This window comes from Betta splendens, chromosome 6, assembly GCF_900634795.4.
Source record: "Betta splendens chromosome 6, fBetSpl5.4, whole genome shotgun sequence".
NCBI classification, from domain to species: domain Eukaryota; kingdom Metazoa; phylum Chordata; class Actinopteri; order Anabantiformes; family Osphronemidae; genus Betta; species Betta splendens.
The window spans coordinates 14,693,099-14,712,782 of record NC_040886.2 but is presented as its reverse complement, the minus strand read 5'-3'; the positions used below and the strand labels follow the sequence as shown (position 1 = coordinate 14,712,782).

Below are 19,684 nucleotides of genomic sequence, written 5' to 3'. Positions count from 1 at the left end.
ACGATGTTCCCTCACGCGTCACTGACCTTTCGGCCCAGTCGACCAATCAGCAGACGCGTTGTTTAGCGCCACCCAATAGCGTGCGGCCTTGTTCACACGCACCGGTGGGCGGGGCAGCCTCGTACAGCTGTTTGGCCCTGGTCCCACGCCGTGGGCTCAAGATTTACGGCGAGCAGGATCGTGAGCGTGGACCCGGGATGGGGGGAAACGGGCCGAGCCGCGTGTCGTTGCCGGGTGAAGGCGGAGGAGTCGCGCTGGTGCAGGGAATCCGGGTGAGTGAAGGTCCAGGGGACTTTATTCTGCTTTGACCTGCGAGAAATAAAATAAAATAATTTATTTGGAGTGCGGTGGTTCTGCAGAGCTGCACGACTTGTTTTCTGTTTTCCTTCAGGCTTGTTGTCACTGCACAGGGTCGGTGGCAGCTGGACCTGTTAAATATAGAACGTACATTCTTAGAAACAAACGGTTATAATTCTAAAAGTAGTGTCTCATGAATACACCAGTACTGCAATAAACTAATTAAATAAAATAAGCTGTACGCAATTCAATTCAAATTAATCTATTTTTTGAAAGTTTACTTTTAATGAAAATTAAAAACTTCTACATTTCTTTTTCAGTGATTCTAAGTAAAATTTCCAAAACGTCAGAATGCTGATGTTTAGTAGTACAAAATATGTGAAAAGAGACAAAAGGAGTTTGAATTTAAATCTGTACTTCAAAACGTGTTAATGAGAGATACGACGAGTGAGACAAGTCTGGACTGGATGTGCACATTCATAGTTGACATATTTGTATTTCTGTCAGATCGGTTGTCAGACAGTATTTGTACTTTTACACATTAGGAGCAACAACTACGTAACTCCGTATATAACAACTGGAGTAAACACTAAACACGCATTTATAAGTTTAATATAAACATACCTGTTCAGTTTGAGTAATTTGATAATGTGCTAACCTATAATTTGCATTGTTGATTTATTTTTTCCTGGAGCTAATTAAATTTGAAGGAGATGCTGATTTCCACCAACAGGTGGCGTTAAGGACATAACAAATATTCAAATAAATGTTTGACTTTTTAAATATCTTTTGCAGCTGTCAGACAAAGTCATCCACCGGATGAAACGGACGTCACCCTCTCGGAGTGAAGGTCCTCTGAAAGACACTCCAGTCTCCGCCCCCTCTGCTGAGCCCCTGCTACCCGTGGAGACACCACCTCCTCCTCCATTACTCCCCACTGCACCACCTCCTCCTCCATTACTCCCCACTGCACCACCTCCTCCTCCATTACTCCCCACTGCACCACCTCCTCCTCCATTACTCCCCACTGCACCACCTCCTCCTCCATTACTCCCCACTGCACCACCTCCCCAGGAGGCCACACCAGTAGAACCTGTAAAACTCACCCCCCCTCCCCCTGTGAAGTTTCACTCCCTTCCTCCTTCATCTGCCTCCCCTCCACCCCCTCCGGAGACCAAACCTCCACCTCAGACCTGCCCAGCCTCAGCCCCGCCTCCATCCACACCTTCTCCTGTGGATCCTTCGCCTGCTGCTACACTTCCTCACCCCCCCAAAGCCTCTGTGCCACAACCCCCATCTACGCCACCTGCAGCAGAACATCTATTGAACGCTCCATCTGAACCATTACCTTCACCTGTTCCCACTGAACACGTGACTCCATCTGCTGCTGAAGCGGCTGCTGTTGATCCAGCTGTTTTTGAGTCTCCGTCAAAGAAGCTTCTCCACCCTTCACCCACTGTTGAATCTATAACAGCTGACACCATAGCTACACACTGTCCTGCTGATTCCACAGTGGAGCCTCCTGTGCCTCCAGCGCCTCCAGTTGATTCATCTCATCCATATGAACCGGCTCCTCCTCCACCTCCTCCAGACTCCCCCCTGCCCACTCACTGTGTGGAGCTGGCCCTTATACCTGCTGGTGCACCTGCAAATGAACCCACGGTAGAGTCTGCAGAACCCCATCCCCCCGAACCCGTTTCACCTCCGGAGGAGCCCACTCTGAGCCCTTCTTCACCTCCTGTTGGGGATGAAACTGTCACTGCAGAACCTCCAGCTGCAGCAGGTAAGTCAGGTCTGTAGCATCTGTCAACGCAACGTCTGAAAATGAAATTAATTTGTAGGTTTGTCTTCTGGCAAACAGAATGTTCATGTGTGGCTTTGCCTGTTTCTCCTGAAGTGTTGGAGGAAAGCCTGAGAAAGAAGATCTGGGAGGAAATGCAGCAGAGTCTGGAGGAGGAGATCAACCAGAAGAGGCAGGAGCTGCAGCGACAGTAAGAACAGACGCTTCATCCCCGTAGCACGTGGGTCTGTCTATGAAATAAGAACTTTGAAATGAGTTTGAGCTCATGATTCACACGCAGTCCAGATTTGGATGTGACTCCTGAAGTTGCTTGGCTGTTCTGTGACTGTGAAGGCTGGAGGAGATGAGGGCTCAGGCCGAGGCCGCGGCGGCGGCTCGGGCTCGGGTGGAGCAGCGGGTGAAGCAGACGCTGGCAACAGAGAGGGAGGCGCACACGGAGAAGCTGAGCGACTCCATCATGAAGGAGCGAATGAAGACGCGAGACGAGGAAATCATGGTGCAGCTTTATGTAAGCGACAAAAAGATGCGTCTACGTAGACAGGAAGTCTTTGCTCCTCTTAATGTGTCTCTTTTCTTTCTTGCCTGTTTTCATTATGAAGAGGATGGAGCAAAAGGTAAAATGGGAGAAACGCCCAACGTACATGACCATCACCTCTTTCATTACATTTCTTTTTCATGCAAAATATAATTATTACTATTGGAACCTTTTATATCAGACTTCAAAGCGGCCGATGGTCTGGAGCGATCTGTGAGTGGTGTCTTTTTGACTCTCGCAGGCTCATCAGCTGGATGAGAAGAAGAAAGAGCTGCAGAAACGAGGCGCTGTCTGCAAGGAGCGCGTAGCAACGCTTGAAGCAAAGGTACGTCAGTGATGTCATCATGGAGGTTCTGACAAGGTGTGATACCTTTTTGCCACTGAGGGGCAGCACAGTGTGAGGAGCATGTGATGGGTTCCATCACTGTAAAACGGGTCTCCTGTTTAGCCTCAACGCTAATGTGACGTTTGTCGCCTTCACAGTGTGCTGAGTTTTACAAAGTGACTACGGAAAGTTTCCAGAAGGGCAAAGAAGAGACACACAGTCGTTTCGCGTGAGTTTGCAATTGCTAGTTGCATTATTGTAATGATTTATCTCTAATAGTATTTTCTAGTCACATTCATGGATTGAAATATGTGAAATGTGAAATCAACTGGTTTTAATGTAACACAAATTGGGTGGCATCGACTACGAAACCAAGTCCAGTGTTTCACATTTGCATGTCTGTGTTTTTTGCTTTGTGCTCCTTCAGCCGTTTCAACATTGAGCCAGTTTGTGGAGACCTGCAGAGTCAGATATTGCGCTGCTACAAGGAGAACCCAGGAAGGACCCTGTCCTGCTCGCGCATCGCCTCTGCATACATGCAGTGCGTGGACAACGCAAAGAAAGTACGACTCGGCGTCGAAGCAGATCGTTTCCTGTTTTCGGACCTCAGTTCTTCACTCATTGTCTTTTTTTCTCCCTGCAGAAAAAACTGAGCACTGGAGGTTAAGATGGACGACCTAAGGATGACAACTGTGCGTCATAGTTACAGAAGCCATAGGAGAAAACGCATTGAGCCTTTTATGTGTTGAGAAGAGTAATGCACCTTGCACCTTTTTAAATTTAGGCTGGTATTCTGGTCTCTTAGACGTAGCCCTGGCTTGAAACCTCCCTGGTTCACAGGATCATTTTATAAGTGACTGTTAAATCCAATAACAACAGCTTCTAAGTATCAGTCTGAGGATTCAGGTGAATCCTGGTTCATCATTAAGTGCCTACTACCAGACTGCACATGGATGAAACGTGTGGAACACAGACGTGCATAAGATGAACTGTGTGTTTAGTTGAAGCTCGTCTTCCTCTTTCTTCCTCAAGCTGCAAGGTGCATTTCAAACTGGTCTCAACGACTCTGTTCAGTGAAACAATGAGCTTCTTAACTGATGTGGGTTTTTGTCCTCAAGTAAATTAAGCAGGAATATGTTTCGTGTCTTAATGCGGGGCAATGCTGTCAAAGTCGACCCGGACTCAAACATCCCGACAGATGTGCACGTTCTACATTTACTTCCACCTCTGTCTGTATCTGTGATGGTGCTTGTTATGCAAAAACACCGGTCCCAAAATAAATTTGCACACTTTCTACAAATGTATTATCGAATGCAAAACATGCAACCGAGGACCCGTGAGAAAAAACTTGCCTTCATTTAAACATATTTGTGCAGGAATCAAAAATAACCTTACTGTCCCAACGGGGGGTTGTTTGTGCTGCAGCAGAGCAGCGCCACTATTTGGATTTTAGGCACATCGTGTCCTGATCATGCGGAGAGGAAGTGAGACTCTGCTTGTGCGTGTGCGTGCAGGTTATTTATTAACGTTTCTCGCCGCGTACGGACAAAGTGAAGACAGCTGTTGAAGCAGCTCGGAGCATCGGCGTCATCCAGTCGCCGCACATGAAGAGTCCGGAGCAGCGGCGACGCGGTCTGCGGACGCGCTGTGACGTCAGCTTCTTTCATTAGCCGCGGAGGAAGCTGTGGTCGAACGCAGCGTGTTTATCTGCGGCTCCGTGTTTGTGTGCAAGAGCGGCTGGTGTTCTGCGTTATGTAATTGAAGCCTTTTCAGAGTAGCAGCAGTTCACATTTCTGCGTGGTTAATGGTTGATGCTGGAGTTAAACGACGGCTGCTTTAATGTCTGCCTCAGTGTCTGCTCAGCAGGAGGCGTGTGTGTCTGTTTACGTATTTAATTGGCTTTGTTTCAACATTCATGGTGCCCTGAGGATGAATCCTACCCAGTTTGTTCCCATGACGTTTCTACTCGTGTAGCGGGTTTTTGGTTATAAACTCATGTCTACTGTCATGTGGGAAAATCTGGGCCTCCGGGCTGGAGTCAGGTTCCCCGGCGTAGTTCTGTGGGTGCGGATGTTAGACGGGGCCCGTACATCCGTCCTGCCGTCACACAGCATACATCGAATGCAGTTCCTGCGGTGCAGCTCCGGCCCAGTTCTTCTGCTCTCCGTGTGCGGCCAAGGCACGGTCGCAGTTACTCTGTGAAGCTGTAGCTGTGAAAGTGACTTCAAAATAAAAGCCGTCACGGCCGCGGGCTGATGCTGCAGCCGGCCACTAGGGGTCCCTGCACCCCCCCCCCCTGCTCCCAGTCACCTGACTTCCACCTCACCTGTTTCCTGGTTAACTCCCAGTATACTGTACATACACACTCAGGTGAACGATCACCTGGAGAGGTTCCTCAGGTCTCATTCGCATTCTTCCTGCTCATTTGTGCACCTTTTACTTTTGCCTGCTCCTGTTGCCTTGGCGATGTCCACACCACTCCTGTTGACCAGTAAGTCTTGGTTTAATGGTAAATGAATGAGTTACAGTAGTTAAGCTTCTGTCTCTAACAGCTCCTAGACTGTGATACAAACCCAGCTAAGCGTCAGATTACGTCCTGTCTCCCTCGGAGTAGAAGCAGTCGCCGTAGTGGTTCATTATTGGTGACAGAGGTTAAATCTGTTGTTGACCCTTTTAATTCCTACCCGTTTTGTTTATTAGCTGTGAGGCATTAGGTCACAGTCAGTGTGGGTTTCAGCAGAAACACACACTACTGCGCTGGTTAGTCATTCTACAGTTTATTCAACATTATTGATCATCTTGTAGCTTTTTTTTTAAATAACTGAGAAAAGCTACAACATAACAGTATTAACATTAGCTGTGTTTCCATATTTTGGGACCTTCTGTGCTGACTGTGAATTCAAAGCATCCTAATATATTAATCAAACAGTCCTGACACTCGATGTTCCCGTATTTAAAGCTTCGACGTCTTTCAGATGCGAGGCAGATGAACGCAGCATGAGGTCCCCTCTTGAAGGACGCAGGTTATGAGATTGGAACGTGAGTGAATGGTTGTAAACGCTGCGCAGCGGCGTCTCATCAGGGGCAGAATGCGAACAGCGAGGAGGCGGCGGCGTCTGTGTGTCCGTGCCGAGTTTCTCCTTCCACGGAGGAACAGCCATCACTGCAACCTCTCCGCCCACTCGCACCCCACGTACGGTGCGCACACACTACGTACGCGTGCACGTTAATAAACACTACAAAGCCGCAGCGCCGCTCGTGTGTCGTCGACCACAACTTTGGCTGTGGAAACGCGTGGACGCACGCGCGCGCGCGCGCGTCCCGTACGGTTCACGCGTACACGCGGATCAGCTGTGTTTGTGTAGTCGCAGGAGGCACCGGGTTTGTCGTTACGCAATCGTGTCCTTTCTCCGGTGGCGCTATAGTGATTGTTACCAAGGATGTGTCTGAAGCTCGCAGACTCCAGGAGGAATCTTACATAACGGCACTTGTTTTCTTTTTTTGTGCTCTCGCTTGTCACCTTGTTGCTGAACCTGAGGGAGGCCTTGACGTCTGATGGGACGCCAGCGCAACGATCCCATAGGGCTCAGGCCAATGGGTTCAAGCAAATCCGAAAGACCCTAAAGGCGTCACACATGTAATACGATGTTTTACTTTAATAGATGGGTTTTCTGTATTAGAGCGATTCAGTCCTTTTAGCCTCAGAGCGAGGTCTCTGTACGATACTCACCCACTGCCTTCACTCCATCCTCTTCTTGTCTCCTGAGTTATTATTGGTGCTCACACGCCTTCACTGTCTTCCTTCAGTACAGTAACGTGGCAAAAACACTCGAGCTCGTGCTCATTTTAGCTCTGCTTTTGGTCTCCACCTCTAAGTCTTGATGGACATTTCGGGCTTTTATGCTGTAGTTGTAATATATAATGTATTGGTTAAGGGAGCATACGCATGCTGGGACGTTTTTACACCTTCATCCAGTATTTATGATTCACATACGTATTTGTGGGAGTCACATAAATGTCAAAGTACTGCTGTAACTCCTCATGTCCCATTGCATCTGCGTGCAGTACTAAGTGAAGTACAGCAAAGTGTTGGCCGGATTTCTTCAGCGTCCAGGCGAAAGTTGGACTCTGGTGTGGTTTGGGGTTTGCCTGAGGAGGGTCCGGGCCCGGAGCCGTGAGCGGAGGCCGCCACAGTGGACGTCCAAAGACGCATTCCCGACGGTGCTGCGGCCGTGGAGTCATGCGCAGCTGGAGGGACGCGGGGACGCGAGCGGCGCGGAGGCGGAGCGACGGGGCGAGAGCAGCGGCAGGTGCGAACGCCGCAGGGAGACGCGGGACGAACGACCGCTGGACCAGGAGCGTGCGCGTGACGGTGGGTTGGGTCACGAGCGGAAGGCGTCCGGACCGAGACCGGGCTCGGGCGCTGGTGTGAGTCAGCCATCAGCACTTCCTTTGGCGTCTTTAGGATGGAGAGATGAAAGCCGCGGGGGGAGCCACTCACCGTGTGGTCAGCTGACTCACCCTATAGGAACGGATGCTGGGAAGGGAAGCACATGCCGTGGCCTCGTGCGTGGAACGTGCATGACTGTACTGCGGTTGGACAGAGACCCAGTCAGGGAGGAATTCGGGGTGGGATTCCTGCCCCGTGAGTCTCGCCCTCTCACCTGCCATCACTTTTGCAGATACAGTTTCGTCCGTCCCGTTCCCTTCAACCGGGAATTCCCCAGATTGTGCGGTCTGCCGGCGGAGGAAGTCCGTGTCTGTACGAGCCGGGCTCTGATAATGGTGTGACATTTCGAGCCGTGGCTAATTTAACTGATCGGTTCCTGTTTTCTCCCCAGACTCTGTTTACTTTGATCACTCGGCTCTAGCAGGTGTGACCTGAAAGGATGAAAGGAGACATTTAAGAGCTGGCTGCACAAGCGCCGAGGGAATAAAGCACATTGTGACGATTGTGTGGACGAGTAAATGGAGTAATCGCTTGTTGGCGTTGGCAGGACTGCTTTGTCATGCTGTGTGTGTGTGTGTGTGTGTGTGTGTGTGTGTGTGTGTGTGTGCGTGCGTGCGTGCGTGCGTGCGTGTTTGCGCGCGAGCGAACGCTTAAGCCGCCGCTTCTGGTAATTGCGTGTTTGTTTTGTGAGAAATGATTCCCGCATCAGTTCACATCTGCTCTGTTTACATTCCTAGAACTTATGGCGGACGCGAACGCGGCGCAGGCTGCGCGCGTGGGAGCCGGAGCCCGCGTTGACTCACGGTTACGATAATGACTCCGGCGGAGCCGTGGACGAACACCTCACACTGACTGTGGAGCGAGCGAGAGAGAGCGAGGGGGCTGTGCTCTCGGTGGCATCTCCATCTCATCACTCCGCGGCGCGTTCGCGCAGTGCGCAGGCTCGGCTCGCGCGCGGAGCGGCGCCACGCTGCACTCTGCGCTGCGAAGTGCGAAGACGTCTCCGGGGACGAACTGGAGCTCCGAGCGGTAGGTGACGGATGACCCGCAACAGGTTAGTGTTCGTCTCTGCTACGGCTCCGGTGTGTATTTATTTATTCACTGGTCGTTAGGCGTCTATAAAGGCAAATGTGCAGTTTTACTTTGATTACAATAATGTTTGGGTTGTTACCGAAAGTGACGTAGCAGTTTCACTTTCAGTCTATTCTCGCACTCGGCCCCTTGTAGTTTGACTTGTGTTTAGTAGCAGTTAAAGGACTATTCTGCCAGGTTTGGGTCTGTGGTGGGTGGAAATTGAAGCCACTGTGTATTGGATGACACAATTATTGCGTCCTGAGGAGAGCACCTGTCCACGTGATGCCACCCGGTGAGTCCCACGGAGTCTCGCTCCTTCGCGTGACTGTGCGAACGCCAGGTGACCACACCTGGATCCTGTCCTACATCGATGCGGATATATATATATATATATATATATATATATATATATATATAGCTACAGGGACACACTGCTGCAAACCTCATTCTGTCATTTAAATCCTGCTTGTGATGAAGCCTTCCTTTGTCTGCACAGTCACTGATCTCAGGCACGGAGATAGAAGTGCGGACTAATTAACGGCAGACGGGCACGTCTCTAAAACTCCCTGGTTACTCATCCGCTAACATCAAAGCCCTGATATTTATTTCTCATATTTTGACAGAAGTCCTTTAAATTCTCTTTCTCTTGCCTTTGTACTGAATCATCACTGTCCTGAGGCAGATGCGCGTTACAGTATGCTTTTTTAAAGCAGTGTTTGCTGTCTTTACAACTTGAATAGTGCGGGAAATGATGAGATGTTATGACTCATCTGTCACAGGGTTTGAGTCTTGGCTCTTGACACAATCCACTTTTGTTTAGATCAACGACTACGCATGAGGACTCGGTTTCTACCATCTGCCCCGTTGTCCAAAGTCGTACTGGGTTTCTAATCCTCATATAAGATCCTAAATACTCTATTACTCCGTGTTAGTGAAATAAAGGGATAGTTTCAAATCTTTGGAAATACATGTTAAATATCAAACTGCCCAACACTATAACGGAAGAAAGTGACTCATTGTTGTCTCAGAAAATGACGTGCACGTTAACCTATGCCTTAAGTTGCGTCGCTACCGCTAAAGCAGGAAGTTGTGGTTCCAGTGGGTCAGAGGCGTGTGGTGTCAGTGGACTGGTTTTGTTTCCAGTCGTGCTACCAACTCTGACACCAAGTCACACAGCCGCTGCCGGAGCTCCATATTAAGTGCACAGACACAGGAGCGCTATTGATTTTTCATCACTCAGGACAAACGGCTGTAAATGTAGGTTTCCATTAAGGTGCGACTGACTTGTGTTCCCTCACGGCAAACTAATCAGATTGTTTAGCCACAACACGAGCGTGAAGGCCAGTTGTGTGTTGGTTGAGTCACCGTGTTCCAGGGAACAGGAACCCTTTCCACTGGACGCGCGCTTCCCTCCTCCTCCCGCCGCTCCAGCGCACGAGTGCACCACATCTGCGGGGTCAAACCTTCCCCCATTAGGGATAATTGCTCAGCCTGCCCAGCGTGTGAACTCACTCCAGCATGCTGAGGAGCATTAGCTGACGTATGAACACGAGGCTGCAACTGGAGCCTCGCCGCCTGCGACACGACCTCGGCGGCAGCGGTGGATTACACGCTACACGCATCCGATCCTGATTTGTGCTCCTCCGGCTGAGTCACTCCCGCTCCCGGTTCCCGGACGGCGGGTGACACTGGGCGGAGGCGCTGCCGAGGCGCTGCCGAGGCGTGAGCCAGCGACGGAGGATTCGCTCATCGTCCCAGGACAGCGACGCGGAGCGCTGACCAGCAGATCATTTCCTGTCTTAACACATCCAGCGTTGTTGTGTGATGTGGCAGGATTTCACAGCATATATTGAGCAGTGTGTTTTTGTCTCCGGGTGATGGATTTACAGGTAGTCAGATGAGATGAGGCCTATGAGCACTGTAAAAGAAGAAGGGGAAGAGGAGGTGTGAAGAACAGTGTGTCATATGATAAACCTTCACCCCTTCCAGCTCCTTTTCAAAATGAAGCCATCTGGGAACAAACATGAGTCATCGCTCCTATGGTGGAAGCATTATTATTAGACCTGCTACCTTTATGTTTCATATTTAATGTCAACAGCCCCAGCTTTGTCTAGTTTAGTCAACTCTAATGGTTTCTCATCCACTTTTCGCTTCTCTTTCAGTCCACTGCTGCTGTTTCTGTCAGTAATGTCAAGATGTCACTTTGACCCGCGCTTAATTTTAAAAGCAGCCCCGTAGCCGTTCCTCTCATATTAAACCTTAAGGTGTGAGCTAAGTTACAGGAGCTCAGGAAAAGGACTGGAAGTGAAGGGAAGTAAGGTTATAAACCCTCCAACAGCTTTTAACATTTGTTTAATCTCAACCATTTATAATTTCCTGTGTGATAAATGGATCCCGTTGCGTTAGTGTCACAACAGCTGGTCAACTACAGGAAGCAGAGGCAAACGGTTAAACGCTCTGTATAAAAGTAGGGATAAGTATTTTTAAAATCTACTTTGCAGCATCTCTAAAGATAAATAATTAACACTTTTTGTGAAAATGAGAAGCTGTGGTGTTTTGGGTAGTTGCATGATTTCCTTTTTTTTTACCCTTGAACAGATTCAGACTAGTTTTTTCCCAGTCTTTCTTTGACTAAGCTGGAGGTTATATTCACTCATTTACTTGATTTACCTGCTTTTGTTATGAAGGTGTGTGTAACTATTTTGGTGCTTCCTGTTCATCCAGGTAGGTGGAACACCTGGGAGGTTCCTAGGAGGTTAGTCGCCGCTGCCTCGTCTCTAAATGTGTGTCTGATTCCCTCCAACGCCGGGTCACTGCACCGGCTCCGCTGCGTAACCGCACCCTCTGCTGTTGGTTTACAGAAAGAGCCACTGAGCAGTAAGTGGGGGCAAATTGAGAACAGCTTCACTGCTCCAGGCCCATCTGCATCCAGTCAGAGACACTTAACATTCCTCATTACACAAGAGCCAAGGTGTCTTTGTGGGTTGTCGTGCTGAGGACCTGCTGGGTAAAAGCACTGCACTCAGAAACTGATTTCATTTGGTGATGTAGATGTTTGTACCCTGTGTCTAGCACCATATGAAATCAGTGCTCTGGGAGGTGGACTGTCAGCATGTACGCGCTGGAATCGCTTAGAAAAGTGAAGAAAGAAAAACGTGTTTCACATGTCCATTTATGTCCATTAATGTCCATTATAAGATTTTATTTGATTATTTATTATTTTATTCATTTTTTAACTGCATGTGAATTGTACTAATTTAATTTTATTCCAATGTTTACTTACTTGAAGTAATCTATGCAGTTTTTACGTTTTATTGTGTACTTAATATATGTAATCACCTAAAATAAATAGATTGTCTCACTCTTGTCAGTTGACCTCTTAACATGTCTTCTTCCTTATGCTGAAATTAACTAAAACAACAAGGGAATTAAAAATGTTTGATTAGGCAAATGTATTAATGTATAAGCGTCTTGTTGTCTGTTGGATTTTATAAAGCTTTTATTTATTATATTCACATGGAGCGCTTAAGTTTGTTTTTGACCTTGAAAACATCATTCCTCATTCTATTTAGACGTTTGTGAGTTAGCTTTCGTCATCAACTTATTTTCCATCTATTTTATATAAACCCACACTCTCATGTTTGACTGTGAACCACGAGTATAAAGATGCAGCGTGTGTCGTCTCCAGATGCCCTCTCCACCCTGACATTAAGAAGACACTAAAGCAGTGATGTCAGTCGTCATATTTCATGGCTGTGACAGGTATGTTGATTGAAGTGGCCCCACTGAACCCATGATGAGCCTGTGAACGACAGAGCTGTCCGCTGTAAGGAGCTTATTATGTACCATTTCACTGATGGTCAGGTCTTCCTATAGGGGATATTTAAACAGGCTGATGTCAATAAAATTTTATCTTCTTCCCCAGGCCTATATAGAGGGTGAACCAGATGGTTTCCTGAAGGATACGACTCCCCTTAATGTGCACAGCCTAATAAAGAAAGAGAAGAATTGTATTCTTCATTGAGTATTTAAAATTGTACATTTATGGCTTTCAACTACATAAAAAATAAAGTTTACTATAGGCATTACATGAAAGATTCATATAAAACAGACACACGTGATAATATTTTGTATGTAATCTTGTTCTTGCCTTGGTCTTTTTAGTTTACTTCACAGATTGTGACAGGTAAATTATGTCAGGCACCCAGAGGTATAAATACTGTAAGACGTTACCTCCTCACACCTACTCTCTGTACATGCTATTCTGTATGTGGACACATACATGATACCTACCCTCACACTGTAAATAGACAAAGGAGCACCTGCTGAGTGTTAGAGTGTGTATGGAGCACATATGAGGAAGATGCACATTTAGAACTACAGCTGACAACCGAGCTAAGCAAAAACCAGATGTTATAAACATGTAATGGTCGTGCGTGCGAGCAGGTATAAACAACATCTGGCCGATGATCAATTTACAAAGGTCAAATTGTTCTATGTTGTTCTGGGGGCACTGTTATGTAAGCATTAGTAAGTAAAGAAAGAAAGAAATAGTGAGTTTTTCATAATTAATGTTACATGTTTTCAATTATATACAGAGAAGATATGGATTTGTATTGCTTGACCCCGTAAACCATTTAGTACTCTGAAGGAATACTTCAGAGATAGATGAATACGCTGAAGGAATATATAGCTGCAAAAATCAGTCATTTACAGTTATTACTAACTGTGAATAGGATCATTAGTTATAATGTTAAAAAATATACTGCATAATAATTTATATTGCTATTTTAATTACATCTTACAATCATAGAAGCACACTCCACACTGGGAGTGTGAAAAAAACATTCATTTTTTTCTTAACTTGTAACATTAACATTTTTTAATTTTTGTTGCCTAATCAAATTGTGGTTCCATGCTCTTAAATGCGAATTGTATATATTTGGTTTTTTTTTCACTGTGTTCAGAAAAAAAACATTTAGCTTTAAGAAAAATAAATAGGTATGTGCTTACGTATGTGGATTACTTCAGGTGTAGAATTTTATTCCTGTTTGAATAGGTCTCTTTATAAACGCGTGTAGGAGTGAGAAAATATGTGTTTTATATACTAAACGCTATTTAGCTCAGTGAATACACTCGCGCTGAAAGAAAGAACTGGATTAAAGACACGGCAAAGCTGCGTTCAAGGTCCTTTATTGAATTCTGACTGTCCCCTCCCACTTCTTCGTATCCTAGCAGCGGAGCTCAGAGCTGTCTCCTGATTGGTTCATTTCCAAGAATCCGCCATATTCAAAGTTCCACCGCGGTGTGTGCTCTGTTGTCATCGACCTCCTGCTTTCTTTGTACACATCGGACTAGTTTTCATACGCATTTTTCCCACATAGCTGTAACTAAGTTTTGGTTTTGCTAATTTTACAACGAGACCTGTCGCACAATGGAAGAAAACGAAGACGCTAGCGGAAGAATGGTGGGAAACAGGAAGGGGAAACTTCGAAGGGTGTCATCGAGAACGTCTACTACCAGTGTCATTAGCGCGTCGCAGCCGTCTCCTGAAAGACTCCTGAGAAACCACACCAAGAAGTACGTATATTATTTCTCAAAGTATGACACGCATTCTTTATTCCATAGTTATTATGCTAATGCAACTATAGCACGTTTTAAACTGGTTAGGCGACCGCGACGGGCAGGGCTGATTAACTGGCAAACGATGCCTTCATGTGCACCTCGGAATACATAGCTGTTTCATTTTGCCACAATCTACCCGTGGGTGGTCTGGAAGATAAAGGTAGAATTTATTTGGGAGTCATAGAAAGTATTTTTTAAGTTTACATCTACATGATCTGTGTGCTTTTTACCCAGTAAATATTTGGGCTTATATTTGGGCTTGATTGTGAATTGGTTATTTATTCACTAACATTTAAAATTACTAAGTTGAAGAAGACCTGTAGTTACTTATCTGTAGTGTTTCTACACCAAATGCAGACAGTGTCAATCCTGTCTCCTTTGATATTTGTTACTGGATTTAAATAAATGAAATATTCGAATAAATGATTTCCATCATAAATTACAATTATATGATAATAACAAGTTTTCCCTTGTTATTACCAATAAGTTTATTGTGTAGTTTAACTTATTTCTATAGTTCTTACAAATCTCATCCCAGTGACCTGAATATTTGCAAGTTAAATGTAACTATGCCACTTTTTTATCGGCCTTGTAGAACATTTACTCCCAGCTCTTATCCAGCCAGATTTGAATGCCTGAGTACAAGGACAGGGTTGTGTAGCAGCGTGTACAGCTGACCTTGGTCTTGACAAAATACTCTAGGAGTTGAGAAGAAGATATTGTACAACTCTATGCCTTCATTGTTCGGTCATTATAACTGACATTTTCCAGCAGCAGGAAGAAGTCCAGCTTTTGGGGGGGAAAAGGCAGTTCCATCGTCATTCAGCTGTAACGCATTTGTTATAAAAACAACTTAGCATTTGATTGGCAACTACATTCAGCGTTTCATTCTAGGCCAACAGATGAGCCACAGATGTTTTCTTGGAATCAAAATTGATTGACTAATTATTTTCATTCATGTAGACCCCCTCTGCAGAGAGGCAGCTCCTTCACCTTTCTTACTCCAGGGACCCCGTGGGACTTCAGTCTTGTGAGTTGATGTTTAAACACATCATTATATGAGATTGAATTGACGACATCCTCATAACTTTTATTTGGACATTTGTGTAACTAGTATGTTTTGATGTTACAGAAAAGAAAGCGCAAAGAAAAGGATGATGACACGGTCAGTTTGTCCAGCTTCGACCTCAAGGTGAGAGTCAGGAAACCACTTATTGGTTCATTGGGTGCAAAGCTGGTGCTGCACCCTTGAATGTGTCCTCACAGCAAACTTTAATCCTTTTCCATGACTCAGAAACTCGGCACACAGCTGTGAGTTCTCATTAGCTCAGGATAATCCCACTTTGCCTAAAATGGTGCAGTGACTGTCCTAATGTGCAGGACAGTCTCATTCAGGGTACGCTTCACTTAATTTCCAGTCCAGTTCTGATTTAAATGTATCACTGAGAGCCTTGTATTACACAGCACTGTGTTTGGCCTTTGTTAAAACTCAACACAGACAGGTGAAATCTGTATTTTTTTCCTTTATACCCAGGAACCAAGTAACAAGCGAGTAAGATCACTGGCCAAAGTTTCTTCACTTGTCAACCTGATATCTCCTTCAAAGAATGGAGCAGTGCGGCGCTTCGGCCAGACCATACAGGTAATAAACTTGGTATACTTTCTGGGACACTGATTTCACTAAGTGGCCATTGGAATGAATGACAGACCTTCATTTTAATTTGTTTCCTAGTCAATGTCATTACGTAGTGATACCAAGTCACCTGGGACGTCCCTGAAAGCCAGCAGCAAGGCAGCGGGTCCCACCCCCACAAAACGCAGGAACAGCACACTGTGGTCAGAGACACTGGACATCCATCAGAAGAGCACATTCTCCTCCAAAGAGATCAAGAGACAAGAGGTTGTGCAGCTTGGGGTGAAGTACAGTCAGTCGGGTACAAGTACAGAAAGCTAAGAACTCATTAGTTGGTTTCTGTTTTTTATTTTGTTCTCCAGGCAATTTATGAGCTCTACCGTGGGGAGCAGGATCTCATAGAAGATCTTCAACTTGCACGAAAGGTTAAATTAAGTCAAATTAGACAGGTTTTTATTCAAATCAAATCTTTTTTTTTGTAAGCTGACTCGGTCTTGGTCTGTTTCTTTTCTTCCCTTCAGGCTTATCATGATCCTATGCTGAAGCTCTCTATCATGACAGAGGAGGAACTAGCTCACATATTTGGGGACCTGGATGCATATATTCCCTTACATGAAGGTGAGCTAATATTAGGAAAACTGAGGTTAGGCTGACTAGTCTGTTTATCACGTCTTTGTTTTCTGAATGTGTGTGTTTAATTATTTGCAGACTTATTGATGAAACTGACCGAGGGAACTGGCTCAGATGGAACAGTGGCTCAGATTGGGCAGATCGTAATAAACTGGGTATGTATGACAGTATCCTGAAAGGCTCCTCAGTATGTTTTGAGGCTGAAGAAAAGATTTAACAATTAGTAAAAAATTAAATAAACTCAATTTAGCTTTTGCAAAAACAAATATTTCACGATTATCTTACTTACTAACTAACTAACATCAGTGGTGTTTGCTGCAGAGCTCACGCATGTGGCACAATGCGTTCACTTTTAGATTGTAGGTTTACCCTAACATGTTCATGCCTGAATTTGCAACATCAAAAACAAGATGTCTTAAACCATTTTAATCTTCTCAGCTGCCTGGTCTGAATGCTTACAAAAACTACTGCAGCAACCAGCTTGCAGCCAAAGCCCTGCTGGATCAGAAAAAACAGGACAAGCGGGTCCAGGACTTCCTGCAGCGCTGTCTGGAGTCGCCTTTCAGCAGGAAGCTGGACCTCTGGAGCTTCCTCGACATCCCACGTTCGCGACTAGTCAAATACCCCCTGCTGCTGCGAGAGATTCTCAGACACACTCCTCCTGATCATCCAGATGTAGCCAGCCTGGAGAAAGCTGTATGATGTGTTCCCTATAGTTCTTTGTGCTGATGCTAAATTCTGAGAATTAATTGCTAAGTATTTTCAATGTTGTGTGTTTGCTAAATGATCTGCTTTCTCCTCACTTTTGTAGATCACTATAATCCAGGAGATTCTGTCTGAAATCAATGTGAGAAAAGGCGAGTCTGAGTGTAAGTACTACATTGACAAACTGGAGTACTTGGATGAAAAGCAGCGTGACCCCCTCATAGACAAATGCAACGCACTCCTTTGTCACGGAGAGCTGCGGAACAAGAGTGGCTCGGTGAGAATCCTTCAACGGTGTAATCTGCTGTGCTGTTTGTCCTGTATGGAAGGAAGCTTCACTTTCTCTCCATGTTTCTCCTGACAGAGGCTGCATGTGTTCCTCTTCTCTGAGCTGCTGGTTCTGACCCGACCGGTGACGCGCAACGAGAGGAGCTGCTTCCAGGTGTATCGACAGCCCATCCCCGTTTGCGATTTGGCTTTGGAGGACCTGCAAGACGGAGAGATACGCATGGGGGGGTCGTTCAGAGGGGCCTTCACCTCAGGAGAGAAAGGTGGGTGGGGCCAGTTAAGGGCCTTCTGTGTGCAGTGCTTGACTCGTGTAGAGACATTTCCTTAGAGGCTCTCAAAGGTTTTTACATGTGTGACTGTGACTCATTCCCCCAGTCATGACATCATAACTTTTTACTATTGACTTAAGATCCTCTCTATCAGTCACTGACTGTTTGCTTCCTGTGTTCCCGTAGCTAAGAATGTGTTCCGTGTGAGGTCGGTGGACACGGCCCATGGCCAGTCCCACACCCTGTACGTCAACGACGTTTACCACAAGCAGCAGTGGCTCAACTGTTTACGCACGGCGTTGGCCCGACAGCAGGGGGCTCCACCCCAGCAGGAAGAAGCTATCAGAGGCAAGCGTCGCTCCTCCGCCCTCTGTAACGAAGAGGCAGACGAGAACTGCCCGTCCGTCTGTGGCCCCAAGCTGAGGCCGCAGACCCTCTCCAAAACCAGACTGGACCAGACAGTACGAGCCTCTCAAATGAGGAAGGAAACGGGAGTGTAGACATTCGGCCCAAGGTGACGGCTCGTTAGAGGTTCTTCTCTGACAGATGATCAGTGACTCTCAACCACTTTGTGATTTCGCTTTGTCTCTAGCTGCACTGAAAGGCCTTTCCAGTCATTTCCGTCCAAACGTGTATCAACTTTTTGTCTTAGAAAGCTTAGTTTACAAAGGAGTGATATGTGCCAGCGTACGCGAGATGTTTACACAGCCTGAATGTGTAAAACCGGGGGTTCTGTGTCTAAAACTGTTTTTTACCACTTGTAGCTTTGTTGTCTTCTCCAGCAGTGACGCATGTAAAATGTTTTTTTTCCACAGTGATCAGAGTTTAAACTAGGACAGGCTGTGTTGCCTGAGCTTTGAGGACAGGAAGCATTGGGGTGAGACGACAAAAAATGCTCCTTAGATCTAAGATATTGTGAGTGAGAACTTTCACCACACAGCGACAAACTGAAAACATTTCTTGGAATGAAGAAATGAGATCAATCTAATTATATTGAGTGGACTCTGTTAAGTAGAAAAAAAATAAAACATTTAGTTTACTTTAAGTGTCTAGAGTATGATTGTCTGAGAGACTTTGTACTTTGACCCATTAGTCACTTCCTTTTAGTAACAAAGCTGTTCAGTAATGAGTTACCACATCGAGAACAAACAGCAACTGAATGAACAACTCAGAAGTTGCCTCCTTTATACTTGTGTATTGGTAAATGTGTAGTTTTCTAAAAAATAATTCCATCTGAAAATCATGTGTGAAATTGGTTGTTTGCCATTCTGAGCAGAATTGTCTGCAGTACTGTTATTTACTTACATGCGAAGCTCAAATGCAGCAGGCATGGCTAAAGCTCTTGTGTTTGTGTGTTCTTACTGATGATTCATTGTTAGTGGTGAACCAGTCTTCAACATAAAGGAGCGCCTGATACTGCATACACAACCTTTGTAGTTTTCGTACGTGTTGGACATTTAAATGTGTTTGGAACTCACATAAGATACTTCTGGAACCAAGGGTGTGTGCCTCTTGTCAATCATCTCACAGATTATCAGAGTTGGAGATATGGCTGTGACAGATACATCCGATCTGGCCCTTGCGGCACATCAGTCGCTTCCACCACCCACTACCAGGGGCCTCTCGTCTCATGTCAACCGTCGCGGTATTTTGAGCTTGTGGTGAACACGCTCGCTCACTTCAACCACCTATAGGACGTGCACAAACTTTCCTCTGATTTAGTTCACTACACGTGAACAAAAACCCAAGAGGCAAGTTTCTCAGAGGTCAGTGAAGTGAACGGTAAGCTGGAAACACCTCAGAGGAGGATGTTGAACCCGTTTTCTCACAGGCCTGTTGTTGGTCTGGTTGCGTGGAGTACGTGGTCACAGTCATTCTGTTTGACTGGTTGATCCAGCTTCACTCTTTTCAAGGTCTAGCTCGTGAAGGCCAAAATTGTCAGTTGTAACTGGAAATATTTGCTCGTCAGTCTAATTGGTTCCAGTCCCCGGGAGCATGGCGTTAATGGCACAGCCTGTACACAGTATACGGAACCTCGAGCTAATAATGAAC

General features: G+C 46.0%; 2 protein-coding genes across 4 annotated transcripts; both read left to right on the top strand.

Annotated features, from left to right (window-relative positions):
* Positions 1–113: 113 nt before the first annotated feature.
* LOC114857128 (uncharacterized) lies at positions 114–4,258 on the top strand. 3 transcript variants are annotated; one of them, XM_029153297.3, is made up of 9 exons: positions 115–272; positions 1,093–2,080; positions 2,195–2,288; positions 2,432–2,606; positions 2,698–2,712; positions 2,875–2,958; positions 3,117–3,187; positions 3,386–3,521; positions 3,602–4,258. In XM_029153297.3, the coding sequence occupies exons 1-9, from the start codon at positions 198–200 to the stop codon at positions 3,623–3,625; spliced, it is 1,662 nt and encodes a 553-aa protein (XP_029009130.1). In that variant the 5' UTR covers positions 115–197; the 3' UTR covers positions 3,626–4,258. The 3 variants fall into 3 exon arrangements, with proteins under 3 accessions (XP_029009132.1, XP_029009130.1, XP_029009129.1); XM_029153296.3 differs by having other exon boundaries at positions 1,093–2,089; XM_029153299.3 differs by lacking the exon at positions 2,698–2,712 and having other exon boundaries at positions 114–272; positions 1,093–2,089.
* A 9,277-nt stretch (positions 4,259–13,535) lies between these two features.
* LOC114856834 (neuroepithelial cell-transforming gene 1 protein-like) lies at positions 13,536–18,671 on the top strand. The gene is made up of 12 exons (XM_029152623.3): positions 13,536–14,062; positions 15,071–15,137; positions 15,240–15,299; positions 15,642–15,749; positions 15,840–16,007; positions 16,103–16,165; positions 16,262–16,358; positions 16,449–16,525; positions 16,809–17,066; positions 17,182–17,352; positions 17,440–17,626; positions 17,819–18,671. Exons 1-12 carry the CDS (start codon positions 13,917–13,919, stop codon positions 18,130–18,132), a joined length of 1,716 nt encoding a protein of 571 aa, XP_029008456.1. The 5' UTR covers positions 13,536–13,916; the 3' UTR covers positions 18,133–18,671.
* Positions 18,672–19,684: the final 1,013 nt, after the last annotated feature.

Coding starts and splice junctions, on each gene's coding strand:
- LOC114856834 (XM_029152623.3), top strand. CDS start 13,917: ATGGAAGAAAACGAAGACGCTAGCGGAAGAATGGTGGGAAACAGGAAG. Junction 16,008..16,102: donor AAGAGATCAAGAGACAAGAG/GTTGTGCAGCTT, acceptor TTTGTTCTCCAG/GCAATTTATGAGCTCTACCG. Junction 17,067..17,181: donor TAGCCAGCCTGGAGAAAGCT/GTATGATGTGTT, acceptor TCACTTTTGTAG/ATCACTATAATCCAGGAGAT.
- LOC114857128 (XM_029153296.3), top strand. CDS start 198: ATGGGGGGAAACGGGCCGAGCCGCGTGTCGTTGCCGGGTGAAGGCGGA. Junction 2,289..2,431: donor AGGCAGGAGCTGCAGCGACA/GTAAGAACAGAC, acceptor GTGACTGTGAAG/GCTGGAGGAGATGAGGGCTC. Junction 3,522..3,601: donor GCGTGGACAACGCAAAGAAA/GTACGACTCGGC, acceptor TTCTCCCTGCAG/AAAAAACTGAGCACTGGAGG.